The sequence below is a fragment of the Stigmatopora argus genome, chromosome 11, assembly GCF_051989625.1.
Source record: "Stigmatopora argus isolate UIUO_Sarg chromosome 11, RoL_Sarg_1.0, whole genome shotgun sequence".
In the NCBI taxonomy this organism is placed as follows: Eukaryota; Metazoa; Chordata; class Actinopteri; order Syngnathiformes; family Syngnathidae; genus Stigmatopora; species Stigmatopora argus.
Window position 1 is genome coordinate 15412501 of NC_135397.1, and position 17130 is coordinate 15429630.

Genomic DNA, 17130 nt, shown 5'->3' on the forward strand with positions numbered 1-17130 from the left:
TGTCGTCATGCCAGCTTCACGACCGTATCTACGGCGCAAATCTCTCATAATATTGGTTCATTTTTTGTATTCCTCGGACTCGAAGGCGGGGTGTCTTAGTCCACAAAAGCATTGGCAGTTCCGCACATTGGAAGATGTAAGTTTTGGGCGTTGAACAACGGCACGTACGTGCCGGTGGGCAAGTGAAACCGGCAGTGCTTAGTGGAGAAGAACGGTTGCTGCAACATGCAGCACGGCAACCTGGGCGCAGAGACCAGCTGGTACATTTCAGACCTCTTCACCTCACAAGAAGTTATTATTATTTATTCCTAGCATACAGATTGCCACAACACTCGTGCATCTCCAGAGGAGAAGTGTATTCACTTCCCGTGTCCTACTTTTAACCGCACGGCAGACCCCATTAACATTAACACGATTCTTACCAGCTGAATTATGTACAAAAGAACGCCACAGTTTAGATTCATTTACAATTTTTAATATGATATATCACAAACACACAAACTCACTGTCATTTTTTTCTCAATATTATTCAGCCCTAGTGTGGATTAGCCTATGTGGATATCAGTATAATGAAACCTGGTATAATATAATGGTGTTATATTTTTATTAAAATAGGAAAATATGTTCACAAAATAAGAATAACAATTCTGAGTTGAACCAGCATGCTGGACTAGAATGATGCCAGCTTCTCAAGGTCCTCTTCGGTTAATCTAATATTGGAGTCAAATGGTCAATCAAAATTTGCTTTCTGTAAGTTGGCACCTGCATGTGTTTATGGGGTCTGAACACACACAGTCCATGTTGTGTGACATCACAGGTAACCAGTATAGTAGTTGCTGACGTAAACACCTGAGCAATTATTGGCCATGCATCCCACCCCTCAGCTCCCGCATCAGCACAAGGGTTGCTAATTGGATATGGCAGGGAATTGCTGTGTACTTGCCTCGCAGCGACTTGTACCCTATAACCATACACAAATCGATCTGACATGTGGTATTAGATTAAATTACAAAGCAGTGCAGTGACAAGGAAAAAGATGAGCTCAACCTCAACCACTATATCTCACACGCACCCTCCCAAACCTGCTAAAGAGAGGGCTGATGTTCAGTCAAGCAGTATGAGAACATGTTGTACAGGTGCACATGCACTCAACACCTAAAGACTCATGCAGTTGTTCATACAAAAAAACCCACACATTTTCCTGAGAGTTTTTCCTCCAGGTTACGGGTGACTTTTCCTCACAAGCCAAGCTACTTTTTATGGCTGTATGTATGTACAGTAATCCCTCGAATATTGCAAATAATGTAGACCAGACATAGCCGCGATAATTGAAAAAACATCGATCACCCCTTTTATTACTACATACAATATTACATGTTTTCGTGCATATACTAAAATGCAAGTACACTAGTACAATTATAAAGAATTGCATTTATTAAATATTTCATCTATAAGCATATGAAAAGACTCGTGTATTAATATCTAAATATAATCTATATTTAAAAAAATGTAAATACTGTATTTTCACGACTATTCGGCGCATCGTATTTTAAGCCGCAGTGTCAGTAACGAGTGCTATTTCTGTATTTTAGACACACAAAGCACGCACCGTTTCATTAGACGCATATATATTATATATGGATGAACATCGAAATGTAATAGCGCTGGCTACCGGAAGCAGACTATTTCCGGGTTCCGGTGCGCAGTGACTACTGGGAAATATAGTTCTTGCACGCTACACCCACACGCTAAAACATGTTTTAAAAAGGCAACAGAAGCAAAACTGAGTTCGGTTGTACTTTATTTAGACATTTTACAACTCACTCATGTCATCCTCACCCACAAAGTCCTCATTTTCTATGTCCGAATTAAACAATTGCCCAAACGAGCCTTCCAAAAAGCCGGGTCCCCTCTCTTCGTTCTTAGAGTCACCGTCATTTCCATCAATCCATTCACAAATCGTAGCGTAAGAAGCCCGGTGCTTCCTGCCACTTTTCGTGAAGCCAGGCATGGCATATATATATTATTTATGGATGATTATCGAACCGTAATAGCGCTGTCTACGAAAGCAGCCACAGATGCTATTTCCGGTGCGCAGTGACTGCTGGGATAAATAGTCCTTTTGTCAATACACCCAGGTTGACGGCTGTGATAACTTTGCACTAATAATATCAATATACTACAACGGCGAACACACTAATTTGGTGCTACATGTACCAAATGCACGCTACACCCGCACGCTAAAAACACGTTTTTAAAAAGGCAACGGAAGCAAGACTGAGTTCGGTTGTACTTTATTTAGCCATTTTACAATGTACTCGCGTCATCACCCACAAAACCATCAAAGTCCTCATTATATGTGTCCGAATTGAACATTTGTCCATCGAAAACGCTGAGTTTAATACGTTCGTCCAGGCGGCCACAATTCATTCCCAAATGGTAGCTAGCTAGTAGCTAGCGTAACTATTCCAAGGCTGTCTTCCATGCTTCGCAGCTGTGTTGATGGCGATCGCCAGGCCACAATTCATTCACAAATAGTAGCTAGCTAGTAGCTAGCATAACTAGTATTCCAAGGCTGTCTTCCATGCTTCGCAGCTGTGTTGATGGCGATCGCCAGGCCACAATTTGTTCACAAATAGTAGCTAGCTAGTGTTGATGCCAATCGGCAGGCCACAATCCATTGGGTGTATTGACAAAAAAAACTACATATCCCAACAGTCACTGCGCAGTACTTTATCTACGGGAAAATAGTAGAGTCGGGGCCTGCTTGCCATAGTTGTCCTATCGACGGATTTATTTTATTTTATCGTGATAACAATTTTAGTATTGGTCCATCTATAAAGCGCACTGGATTATAAGGCGCACTGTCCATTTTGGAGAAAATTTCAGACTTTTATGTGCGCCTAATAGTCGTGAAAATACAGTACTTTAATACGTTGCTCACAGTAAAAATAGTTCCTCTCTGCTTCATATAAATAAATAAAAACTGGTTAATGGAAGTTTTAGTCCAAGTCCATTATACTATAAAGACGACAAAGGCATTTAATTCAATTCAAGTGCTCCTGCACAGTCCAGGCCTCTTCTTAAACTTTATAACCAGCCCTTGCTTGCGGTAAAACCACGAGACTCACTCGCGGCACTGGAACGAGGCTGAGGTTCGTCTTCAGTGCCTTCGTCAGGAGATAAGCTATCGTAAAAAGTCTTGGCTTTGGTTCTAATCATGTTGGTATCCAATGAAGTGTTCCATAGCTAGATCACCTAAAGCAGAAGTTGAAAAAATATATATCATAAAATGCTTCCGCTTTTTTGTAATATGTCCTCCATTAGTTAAACACTAGTAGGTTCAACTAGGTCTATTTTAACTGGACTGATGAGTGTTTGACTTTTATTATAAAATCACGCTATGAAGTTGTGCTTTAATAAACTATATTGCATTACTCAATTTAAATAATCATACTCTGTATATATTTTTCTATTTATTCATGTATATCCTTGTATCTTACAAGAGGTGTTAGAATCTTAAATTGTTTTAACAATATATTTTTCAAATCCTCAACTAATAAATAATCCTATTCACTTTATTTAACCACAATTTGCCTCACATATAGAAGAAGGCAGAGTTACCTAAGGCATGATCATTCACACGGGTCAACAGACCAGACAATATATACATTAACTACGACTACATTTTCGGCTTGCCCTATTAGGGGTCGTCACAGCAAAACAACGGTAAATGCTTTAAAGGACAACAACAACTAAAACAATAGGGAAACTATATACAATCTAATCTACAGTCTCTAACAGCCATCAGGCATTTAGGGTGCTGATTGAGTTGAGCAAGAAGGTAGAAATGGCTCTCTTAAATGTCCGTGGAAGAGATACATACCTAAACCCTGATGGTAGCAGGATGCAGAGCCCCTGTCCTGTCCAGATGTTTGTAATATGAATATCGTTAATAAATGTGAAGGATACCAGTTTTTATCTCATCCTTAGTTGCATAGAGTTATTTTCACCTGTGAATTCTAAAACTTGGTTGCGATGTGATTTCTTTTCTGTGTTGCTCCAAATAAGGAAAATATATACTTATTTGAAAATGGAAAAAAATATTATTGCTAAAAATAAGTACTGCAAACTAGCGATATATAATGCAAATGTTTCAGAGTTGATAGGACAAACATGGTAGTTGACTAGAAAGATTTAAACTCAAATTCCTAATCACGACACCCCAAATAAAACAGACATTTTCAAATTTCTCCCCCAAAAAAAAGCTACTCATTTTTTTAGCAGTAGTCTCATGTTGGATGCAACTATTGACATCGTCTGCTACAATGCAAACTGAAAGTGGCAATTCATTGTGAGATGAAAGAGTAGCAATTAAACCCCACCCCCGCCTGCCATCATGACAGCTGCAGCTTACAAGACACATATCCCACATCATAGAACTGTTCAGATGCAGCGGTGACTTCCATCACGACCAAAGGATCGCTCATATAAAGTCATATCAGCAACAAATGCTATGTGTGTGTGGTCTTTGTTTGTCAGTGGGTTTCAGTCGTCAAATATCATAGCTGACAATAGAGCCCAAATTAGTGAAATAGGAGGAGAAAACTAACAAAATGGTACAGGTGCTCTGGTATAAAAAGCCAGAAAAGGAGAGCCAATACGACAGGCGTAGACTGAGACAAATGACTGTAATTTTCCCTGCAGTAATTTGTTATGATTCTGGTACAAGTCTGGGATTGAGTTAGGGTTGGCATGAATAAGATGATGATCTACACAAATGGGAATAGAAAGGTTTCAGAGAGGCTTGGTGAATGATGGATCCTGATCCTGATCCATGCACATGATGACAAAAACAATCATTGGCCTGATCTTTTCAAGCCCATCGCCATTTATTTGTTATGAGCTTTCAAATTAATACGGTTCACTCACTGTATAAAACATAAGTGGGGTAGACTTTTTGCACCGGTGAATCGTAATATAACAAACAAATTTAAATGAACTTGGATTACGATGCAGACACACTCAAAAATAAGTTTAATCTAACCTTACATTAAACTAAATTCTAATTTTGTTTTATATTTTTATACCATTCTTCCGGCCGGGTAGGCTCTGTTTGCCCCGCCGCCAACCCGACTTCTAGTATCGATGGGCTGTTTGCTGTTGTATTCTCTTCAAAATATTCCGAAAATGATGCACACAAATGTCCTCACAATAGGATAACGCACGACCACTTGCCAACGAGAAGTAGTCTTGAATTAGCGATCGCTCCGCCAACAGGAGCTAACAGGCTAATGGGGGAAAAATACTGAAAAAAATGAAGCGCTCCGCCCAGTGCTCGCTGAGACATTACAAAGAGGGAGTTGCGACCATAAATATTATGGATGGATGGATATTCCATTCATTTTCACAGATCAACATTTTCAACAACAATAACATTATGGTTTACATTTATAGATTCGTCACAATCATGTAAACAGTTACTTTTTTGTCAACTTTCATATACAGTCATAACTCTACTTACGAATGCCTCTAACTACGACATTTTCAGGTTACAAACCCCTCTGATATGCAAATTACCTCTGCAACATATGAAAACAAGATCCAAGTTACTAAATCCCCCAAAACAGAAATGAATTTCCTGTAAGCGTTATTTTATTTTGAAATTGTCCCGGTAATATTGCAGCCTGCTTGACTTCCACTTGGGGCCTCCCACAACAAAAACAACTCTATTTTGTATACCGGTTGTCGTCACAGAGTTTTTTTTTATTTCAAAATATTGGTTCGAATGAAATGAATAAGCGGGGCCTCTTATGCATCGAAAAACAGAAGATTTGAAAGAGGCATGCGATGGCCGGTCGTAACCCAACCATCTACCATTGCTACGCTATTGAAGCAGAAGAAAGCATTTAATGCGACGACTCCTTTGCATGCTATCACTATACTGAACGACAAGATGGAGAGACTGTTAGTACCTTAGAGTTCTATTTAATGCGGAGTTGTTTTGAATTCATAATTTGTAGTTGTTTAGATGTGTTTATGTGCTAACGTTAGCCTCCTCCTTACTGTACTACTACTGCACGAATAGAACATGTTTTTGGATGCTTGTTATTCATTTTAATACATTAATAAATGATTTTCTTATGTTCATTCATTTTTGTGTCTCACATCTTTCATACAAAAGTGGGACACTGATCATTTTTAAAGGTTTAGTTGGTACTTATTTTGAGGAACGTGGAACGGATTACAGAATTTACCGTATTTTCTCGCATATTGTCTGCGTCTCCGTATAAGCCGTACCCTTAAAATTGCCATAAAATCGTTGACTTTTACGGTTTCTCTCATATAAGACTCCTGATTCACAATTTTCACCTCCATATTCATGGTTTTAATAGGGAGTACAAATGTGTTACTTTGAAGGGAAAATCTTAAGAAAAATCTTCGCACGTGTACTGTATGAATCGAAATGATCGTCTGCTGGATTACACATTCTGAAAAAGTGTTGCCTGCACGTAGACAAATTCAAAAAGGAAGTCAAGCGAGCAGTACAACCAGGTCTGTAGCGGTCTAGTTTTCACCAAGTCTCTGGGTGCAGTAATAGAAAGAGATACACATTACTCAGGTATCAAGGCCAGTGTTCCCTCTAAGCTGCGCGCGTGCGCAATTGCGCACTACTCTCGTCTTCTCTGCGCAGCAGCAATCATATGGCGCGCAGTAAAAAAAAAAAAAGCGGATTTTTTTTTTTTTTTTTTTTTTTTAAATTTTTTTAAATTTTTTTTTTATTTTTTATTTTTTTTACCCCTTTCCCCATGATGGCGCCGTTTAAGCGGCAGCCAGTGGCAGTAGCTCTATCCACTTATGTTTTTTGTGTTTTACAGCATATTTTACATGAAAAATTAGAGGCAACATTGACATGCACCTGCTTGTGGCAGGTGTGATACTGTTGTGCCCATAGCGAGCAATGATGATGTCGTGACCGGATGATTCGCCTAAAGACGTTTCGCCGACGGACGTTTGACAGACGGACAGGTCGCCGAATGAACGTTCGGCGGAACGTACATTCGGCGACCTGCCCGTCTGTCAAACGTCCGTCGGCGAAACGTCTTTAGGCGAATCATCCGAGTACCGATGATGTCGCTCACACTGGTACTCGGTGCGCTCAGGGAGGTTGACTTTCTGCTCAGACCAACGAAAAATTAGAGGGAACATTGATCAAGGCTGATATTTTAATGATTGACTGCAAGACCTTCAATCAGCCTTAACAACTATTGGGATGTTCTGACATGGTAAACACTACGAACACATGCATCAAGGCTTGTCGCGTTTAACTACGGTAAGATGGCAGCGCCATGAGCGAACAATGGCAGACTCAAGTAAGTTCGTTTTTTTTTTCACGTTTTATGCAAGATACGTTTTTTTCTTGAATTTCATTCATAGACGTCAAAAGAAATTTTGCTTAGCATTACATCTGTTCATCTTTCTGTTCTATCTATCCTGTTGGCTGTGACTTGTTATTAAGTCTTTCTTTTTAATTTTTTTTTATTGATATTTTATTACAGACTGAGGTTATCAAAGGCCAATGTGGCAGTGTGGGAATGACATTCAGGCATGTGCCTGGCAGTGAAGGGGATGCAGTCCATGTAAGCATTGAGACAGTGACATCTAACTCCCCCGCAGCCTTAGCAGACCTTCAGCGAGGCGATCGCCTTATCGCAATCGGAGGTTTGAAATAGCTTTAATAAAATTGGACTGAAAGATTCAATCGAATGCAGTAACTTAGCAAAAGTCACTCCTAAATGTTCTTTCCATTTCTGCCTTTTTGACAGGTGTCAAAGTGACATCATCAGTTCAAGTGCCCAAACTTCTGAAGCAGGCTGGAGACAGGGTAGTGATACTGTATGAGAGGCCGATCCGCCACCAGACTCCATCCCTTGGAAGCTTGGGAACTCTTCAGGAAGGATTTGGACAGTTGGAAGAGCCAGGATTCATATCCCAACCAGGTGGATACGAAGAAGACCCTGCCCCAATCACCACTCTCTCTGACATAGCTGACAGTAAAGACATAGACTCTGAGTTTGAAGAATTAATTGTTGACTCCAAACCCACCAAGAATGTTGGCTCATTTGGCTCCATTGATACCAAGGATGATTACTTACTTACAGTAAACCAAAGCCCTAAAAAAACTGTGGCCAACTTGGCTTCTAAACCTCTTGGGACTATATCCCCCATCCTCAGCCGTAAGCTAAACCTAGTGGGGCTTCAGTCACCATTAAAGCCCCAAACTAAAGAATCGCCGAAGTCCTCACGACAAAAGGCAAGCAATGATTCAGGAGATAGTTTGCAACGTCATACTATACCCTCTCCACCATCTTGTCCCCCAGTGCCACCAAGACCCCAAATACGGTTGTCATCTGCAAGCCCAGAAACTATTTTATCTGATGGTGTTGATTCTGCCACAAACATAACTCCCACTTGTACTATAACCACTACTATCAGTACTTCTGAAAAATCACCTGAAAAAGCTCCTCTGACTGGACCCAGTGATGACACTGAGAAGGTAAGTTTTAAAACCACTGAAGGGAAGTCTTGCAGGCCATTCGAGTCTAGTGATGATATTTCAATCTCCTCCTTCTCTGGTAACAAGCCTGACCAGGGAAAAGACAAAGTTTCAGAGAGTTCTTGTAGCACACGAGATAGTCTTGAAGATCACTCCTTCTGGGAATCTCCAGAATCTATGTTTCGGAACCAGACAACATGTTGGCCTAAGGCCTCTGTTATATTTGAAGTGGAGAGCAACCATAAGTACCTCAATGTGGCTCTTTGGTGTAAAGACCCCTTTAAGCTGGGCAGTTTGTTGTGTCTGGGTCATGTGAGTCTGCCGTTGGAGCATGTAGCCCTTGAATGTTTGGCAACGTCTTCAGCAAAGTATCAGAGTACATTTAGACTTGGGCCTCCAGAACCTAGAGCTAATATCAGTCGCACTGCACTACGCAGCCTCAGCACCCACAAAGGCTTTAATGAGAAGTTGTGTTATGGCGATGTTACTTTGAATTTGTGTTACCTAGCAGGGGATGAGTTAGACTACATTGGACTAACAGAGAGAGAACGTGAGGAAAGTCTCCTAGAGGAGGATATAAGGGAGCGGGAGAGGGAAAACATCTCCACAGCTCCTCGGGATGACTTGGCTTATGGTTCCATGCAGCTTGTCGAGGTTCGTCACAACTTCCAGGACACCCAATTCCAAAACCCTACTTGGTGTGAATATTGCAAAAAAAAAGTTTGGACCAAGGCGGCTTCACAGTGTATGATCTGCGCCTATGTTTGCCACAAGAAATGCCAGGAAAAATGCCTTGCAGAAAACCCTCTCTGTGTGGCGGCAACTGAACGCCGAGGAGCTGACCCTGAGGCAAAATCCACCATCAATCGGGCCACCACTGGCTTGACCCGGCATATCATTAACACTAGCTCCCGTCTGCTGAACCTACGCCAGGGCCCAAAGACGCGTCTGGTTGAGCAGGTTGTGGACGCTGTGCCTGGAGCTGTGGATCCTTCCCCTAAACACACTCCAAATACTTCCGACAATGAGAGCAGCGACACAGAGACCTACACAAGTGGTGCCAGCCCCTCTAAACAAGCTTCTAGCAGTGCGGGAAGCAGCAAACTTGTTCGCAAGGAGGGCGGCTTGGACGATAGCGTGTTCATTGCTGTGAAAGAGATAGGCCGTGACCTCTATCGAGGTTTGCCCACAGATGAGCGTTCCCAAAAACTGGAGCTTATGTTGGACAAACTGCAGCAGGAAATTGATCAAGAGTTAGAGCACAACAATGCTCTTTTGATAGAGGAGAGGGAAACAGGTGATCCCAGGCGTAAAGTCCTCATTAGTTCAGCGCTGTCCAAGTCCGGAGAAAGACTCCAGGCGCTCACACTGCTAATGATTCACTACCGTGCAGGAATTGAGGACTTGGAGTCAGTGGAGGGCGTCTCTCCTTCAGAGCAACAGTGTTTTAAGGGAAAAGGAGATGGCTTAGAGGAAGAGGCCCTAATGGGATCAGAGGTTTATGACGGTGACATTTGCAGCCCGGCGGAACTGCAATTGTTGGATGACATTACAGAGGAACAGATCTGTGTGGAGGCCCTCCACTAAATAAAAGACCAGAAAGGAGAAAATTAAGGAGCCTTTTAAACTCTTGTTTTTTTGCGGGTGAAGGTTGGCGGGGGTTAGTTAACTTTTTGAAAGGACGATGCCGTCCGCTTTTTTCCACATAAATGTATTTTTCTCCTATAAATAACTGTTAATGGATTTATTTTGCACTGTGTCGATGCATTAGGTTTCAAAGGGAAATGGAACGCTAGTGTTGCTGGTACATTGTTGATCAAGATATTTTCTGATGATTTCAAATGTCTTCGTAAAATTTGCCTTTAATTTGATGCAAATTTGTTTGAGCAATGAAACATTGAACAGTGGTTTACTGATAAGGTCAAAATTTATTTACCCTGAATACTGCAGTCGAGGCCTCCTACCCCTTTTGTTCTTTTTTGAAGCACTTTAAAACGCAGAACTTTGTAGAAATAACTCCTTTTTTTGTTTTTGATTTAAACAGCTACAAAAGGATTGTAATGGATGTCGTTTTAATTTTATTTGCATGACCTCAGCCATAATTATGTAATTTGTTTTTGCTAATTTAAAGGTGTTATTGTCCCTTTCTTTGTTTAATGTTTTGACTAAATTCTTTAGATGTTTGTTTAACTAACACTTTGTGAATAACTGGATTCTTCATTGTTTTGCTTGGGTATTCAAATTATATTTCATCCTATTTGGAGCTAATGTGTTTTTCTTTTCATCTACTCAGCATTTACACGAGTGTGAAAGGCGAATAACACTGGAAAACACCATTTCTGTTGTTATGGGTCTGACAGCTTTTTGTAATGATAATTTAGATCCAGAATTCAAAACTGGTCTCAGTGTTTCTCTATCACGGCAAGGTATTGAACTATAATATTACTGTTTTCCTAATAATAAAATATGCAAAATACTGTTTTTCATATAGTGTGCTTATTTTATAAACTTTTTCACAAACATTCAAATATGAAACAGGCATGACTGCAATTTCTATTTAACATTCATGTTTTTTCAAAGGATATCACGAGTTATCTCCATCTGGAAGCAACATGCTAGTTAGGTTAGAGAAAAAGAAATGATGTTATAGAGAGAACATAAGATTAGTTTTGCATTTTGCACCCCAAAACAAGTTCCAATCAGCTTTTAGACCTTGTACAACAGATTTTTTTTTCTAAATTGTTGCCCAGTGTACTAGTGAACAATTTTCTGTGTACTGTTATTCATGCAATCTGCCTTCATAGGTGATTGGAATGTCCAAATGTATGTCTCGTGTCCCCCCCCTACCTAATTAATCATTGGAAATCTTTGAGCATTGTTCAGCTTTAACATGCCACAAGCTTCCTAAATGTTATTGCCATGTATTTTGAATACTCCTGAAGAGTATTAGAGCCACTTTTATTTAAAATTTCTTTGCAATTAATTATTCCCTGTGGGTTTTTGCCAAACTAGTGCCACTTTAAATAATTTATCCACAAATACATTTTGATATTACTGTTAGATAGCCAAAATGTTTATTTCTTAGTTATAATTGTAATGATCATTTAAAAAAAAAAGAATAATTTTCGCCAAAATGAAGATGACAGAAAGGCCAGTTTGACAAATCGACGTAAGAAATTCTGCAGAGCGATTGAGACGACAGCATGTTCATATTAAAGCCGATACAAATATCCAAATGCTGCAAAATGCAAGTACCGTATTTATTCGATTATTTTTGTACCAAAAACTGAAGCAAAGTTCTATTGCGTGTTATACACGAATCCCGGTGAAACACAGCCCTCAGTACCCGTTATAATGGGAGATGTACAACCTGTGTTTGTCCGCCAGATGGGGCAAGAGTCCATTCTGTTGACCACAAAAAAAAAATTAAGAATGGAATCAATTGTTTGGTGAGTCTGATGATGATGAATCAGACTTTGAAAATTTTAAAAGATTATGATGATGAATTAGACTCTAAGGATTTAAAATTGTAAATTCCATTTGAGAATTGTGTTCAAACTGGTAGTTTATTTTACCAGGTTTCCGTACCATATGTTGTGAATACATGTTTTGTCATGGTGACGTGTTCAGCATTTGCCAGTTACCAGTACCCGTGCAATCCTTGGTGTAAGCTGAGAAAAAGTGAAAAAAAAATGTATGCCAATTTTTAGTCACAAATTATGGGTGCGCGATATACATGTGTGCGTTATACTCGAATAAATACGGTAATTTTATTTGGTAGGTTGTTTTCTTTGATCCAGTGCTCCACGTTGAGTTGATTCCAACCTTTACCATCTTCAATAGTAATTATTTGTATTGATATTTTTCTAAATAAGAACAATCCAATAGTTAAAAGCCAACAAAGCAAATAAATACGACAGTATTTCCACAACACCGTATGATCAGTGGTGCACAGACAATCAACGGATCACAACCGTTACATATCACCAATACATATCAGACTGAACTATGATTGTGATAATCGATTAATCTTTTGGATGTGAATCATTGTCTCAAAATAATTTGACCTCAATGACGATGTGCGACTTTGAAGATTAATGAGTGAAAAATTATGTATAGTCGATTTATTTATTTTCTAATTTTGCTAAAACCCTGCATCTTAGAAATTCTCATCAGTTGGTGATCAAAATGAATGAAGTGGAATGGAGCACATTTAAACACACTGAGCAAATGATCCTATTGATGTTGAAAAATTGGTAGCTCCCAGGGATATTTGGCTACTAAAACTTAATGTTGAATAGTGACTTTTAAAGTTTAAGGTTGATATTTTTTGAACAATTGTATGAGCATAGTATCACAATATTGCAAAATGTTCATTTTCTCTTGGGTTAGTTTTATGGCTCATATTTTGTTGAAAATCCACATCTAAATTGTCTATTTTAAACTACGGTGTAACTAAATCGTCATCAGCCCTCGTAATTTAGATATACTTAAATAACCATAGCATATAACTATATTTTAGTTGTATTTTCCCCTTTTTTGGTGCTTTCCCCTAAAAAACCTATATGGGACTGATTTCAGAAGCATAAACACTGCTTCAAATGCTACCTATGCCGCAGAATAAATCGAACACTTTATAAGTCATCTCACTTTGGCAGGTAGTTGTGTATATTAGCAGAATGACCTTTATACAGTTTGTCACTGTATATTCAGATTTTGTGCAATATTCTTAGATTGAACTTGAAGCAGATGAAGAATGAATGTCTATTTTATTTCTCTTTCATATTTCAATGTGTATCCTTTGTACCACTCCATTCAATGATATTCGCACTGTAAAACTCTCTTTTAAACCCGCCAAACTATGCTTTTGCCTCTGCTGCTGTTGTTACAATGTGATCGACCACAGTACTGTTTCTCGCTTGCTCGTGTGCTCATCACAGCAACATGTAAAGAGGAGGATGGTCTTCATTTGGTAGGGACGTTGTCCAACGTTTTTGGAAGGCTCATATTATCAAGCTTTATTGTACTTACCCTAAATAAACAAGCTTAAAGTAATACACTGGTTTGTGGTTGATCGCTGTTATAACACTCACACCAATTACACAACACCCTATTTTTTCACTGACCAATGCCTGAAACACGGAGGGACAATGCCAACATTTACATCGTGTACGCAAATCAATCAGGAAAAACGTTAATTTATCTGAAAGTACGCTTGTTTACATGAACTGATTGGACATATAGGTATTTATTTGATCTGATAGAGCGCGGGGTCAGCAACCATACGTTATGGAGTCCCATGCGTCTCTTTAACGCTGCCCTATTGGCTGCCTGGACCTTTTTCAAAAATGTTTAAAAATCGAACAAAATGTATATATATTTTTTAATATGTTTTCTGTAGGAAGACAACCATGACAGAAACACTCATAACGTTTTCCAATGCTATGAGGATGTGTAGATTAAATATTAAATTTCAACATTTATGTCAACGAAAATTTGTCTCATAAGCCTGCGACACTGGTGTCGGAGGAAAACAGAATTCAACGTTTCTTAGACCGAATCATTTGCATTCATGGATTGCCTATACGTTCGTTTTGTAGCAGAAGTTTTTAAATAACAAAAACAGTAATGTGGTAAAAACATCCCCAGACAAGGCATACAAAATTTGCAGCCGAGTACCCAGTTGGGAAAGAGAGAAAAACTGATTACTTCTGCAGAAATTAGAAGAGTGCAAAAACTGATTTTAGAAGTGCATTGCATCTTCAAACTCCACAACTACTGTTCACTGATGGTAAAACGCATGTTATGCAAGTTCCATATTGTTGTTTTGTTGAATCATCAAAAAATGACATCAAAAATCAGATTTTAAAAAAAATTGCATTTCTTCAATTTCATCAAAGCAAAGAAACATAATTCGTTAATACTGTTATGAAGTTAAAGATGAGGTGCCATCGTATCACAGAGCTGTCACATGGTGCGTCGTTATCACAGTCTGATGCCACACTTTGGAGGGAACAGTTTCAGTGTATGCCCATTCTTACAATATGATATGATAATGTATAACAAGAAATATAAATGATAACATCAGAGAAGATCCTCATTTTGGCATGCTGATTACAAGAAGGTCCACTAGAGGTGTTGCATGAGAATTAATGCTCATTTGTCTACCATAAGACATTGCAAAAGGCCTTTTGGACAATCTGGCAGTACACACAACCGCAGAACATGTGTAACCACTCCATTCTCGGACCTCCATAGCTTGCACGTTCATTGACGAGATCATCTGAGACCAGCCACCCAGATAGTTGTGGCAACAATCAGTTATCATAACCAAAGAACTTCTGCACAAACTGCCAGAATCAGTTCCAGGGAAGCTCATATGGATGTTTATCGTCCTCACCGCAAACTTGGCCTGACTGCAGTTCGTTATCATAACCGACTCAAACAGACAAGAATCGAAAATGGATCAAGTGGGCTCCGGTGGGTTTATGTCATGGGCAGCAGACTTGGGTATAGTTTATTGAAGGAATTTTGAATGCAGAGTTACCGTGACAAGATCCTAAGGCCCATTGTTGTGGCATTCCTGTATGCTGTATGAACGTGCACCCCCATGTTGCACAGATCCATGTGCAGTTCTTGAAAGCTGAAATAGTCCAGTTCTTGCAAGGTGAGCATTCTTACAGGACATTTCAATCATTTAGTATGTTTGGGATGCTCAGGAATGACGTCGTACACAACCTATGTACAACCAATGTACAATCAACAACCTGATTCCCTCCATCTGAATATGATGTACTGTACAAGGAAAATAGTTGTCACACACTACCCCCCACTAAAGCAAAATGGCATTTCTGAGTGGCCTTTTATTGTGGCCATCACCTTAAAGCCAGAATTCCCAAATCTCCCCCAAGTTCCGGCCTCTTCCTGATATTGATAATGGCTCCCTGATGCCTGCGAGTCAGAATATGCAGAATGTTTTGCCTTTGCGACAATGTTTTCCATTGGTTGTGTTAGGATTTGGTTTTGTTATGCTTTTTCCCTGTGTGACCTGTCCATGTGATTGCCCATTGTGTTCACCTTTCGTTTCTACGCACCTGGTGTATCACCTGCTTGCTCCCTTTGTGATACCTGGTGTTTCTAATTGTCTCGTAAACCCATGAATGTCTATTTAAACCCTGTGTGTTTATCAGTCCTTGTCGGATCGTCTGTGTTGCTTTGCGTTTTAATGCCGTGTTCCATGATCCTCCTTCCTGTCTTCCCTTCGAGCTTTGTTTTGTTATTTGATTTTAAGACCTTGTTATTTTCTTGATACCCTTGCCACGTTTTATTAAAGGTTTTGTTACCGCACTCCCTGTCTTTAATTGCTTCCCTGCATTTGGGTCCAGCTACGTTCGAGCTAAGTCGTGACAGAACGATCTGCCCAACTATGGACTCAGTGGGAAGCTCCCGGCTCACCTTTAGGAAATTTGTAAGGAGTGGTCTTGGCACCTCTTGGACAATTTTCCCGCAGAACGGGACACTATTTGCATGGACCCCTACTTGAGTTCCTGTCTGGCCATTTACAATGGACCACCGTGTGGTGACCGGTGGGGGAGCTCTTGTAGGGGTTTTGGAGCACCGCGGCGAGGAAAGAAGAGTGGGGCGGTTTTCGACGCCCGAGCTCCCAAGTCGGCACCTCATGCGCCAGCTCCGCTTTCTATCTCTTGCGCACCAGTGCCTGTTCAAGCCACCCGCTCACCAAAGCCAGCTCCTGCGTCCCGTGCTCAAGCGCCCGCGCCGGCGCCGTGTTCTCAGTGCCCATCTTGCCACTAGACGGCGGCGTGTTGTACGACATGGGCCCTGACATTTCCAGGGTGAGGCGGCCTGCGACCCATCATGTTTCCAGGGTGTGGCGGCCTGCCACCCATCATGTTTCCAGGTTGAGGCGGCCTGCGACCCATCATGTTTCCAGGGTGAGGCGGCCTGCGACCCATCGTGCTTTCAGGGCGAGGCGACCAGCGACCCATCGTGCTTTCAGGGCGAGGCGGCCTCTGTCCCAACGTGCTCCCAGGGCGAGGCGGCCTGTGTCACACCATGCTCCCTGGGCGAGGCAGCCTGCGTCCCTTCATGCTCCCTGGGCGAGGCGGCCTGCGTCCCACCATGCTCCCTGGCCGAGACGGCCTGCGTCCCATCATGCTCCCTGGGCGAGGCGGCCTGCGACCCATCCTGTTTCCAGGGTGAGGCGGCCTGCGACCCATCATGTTTCCAGGGTGAGGCGGCCTGCGACCTATCATGTTACCAAGGCGAGGTGACCAGCGACCCATCGTGCTTTCAGGGCGAGGCGGCCTGTGTCTCAACGTGCTCCCAGGGCGAGGCGGCCTGTGTCACACCATGCTCCCTGGGCGAGGCGGCCTGCGTCCCTTCATGCTCCCTGGGCGAGGCGGCCTGCGTCCCACCATGCTCCCTGGGCGAGACGGCCTGCGTCCCATCATGCTCCCTGGGCGAGGCGGCCTGCGACCCATCCTGTTTCCAGGGTGAGGCGGCCTGCGACCCATCGTGTTTCCAGGGTCAGGCGGCCTGCGACCCATCGTGTT

General features: G+C 41.2%; 1 protein-coding gene across 1 annotated transcript in view; it reads left to right on the forward strand.

Annotated features, from left to right (window-relative positions):
• Positions 1 to 13612, forward strand: part of pdzd8 (PDZ domain containing 8) — a 40396-nt gene extending 26784 nt beyond the window's left edge. The window contains exons 4-5 of the mRNA XM_077613139.1: positions 7560 to 7722; positions 7827 to 13612. Of these exons, the coding sequence (XP_077469265.1) occupies positions 7560 to 7722; positions 7827 to 10144 (2481 nt within the window). The 3' untranslated portion in view covers positions 10145 to 13612. The remainder of the gene's footprint in view (positions 1 to 7559; positions 7723 to 7826) is intronic.
• Positions 13613 to 17130: the final 3518 nt, after the last annotated feature.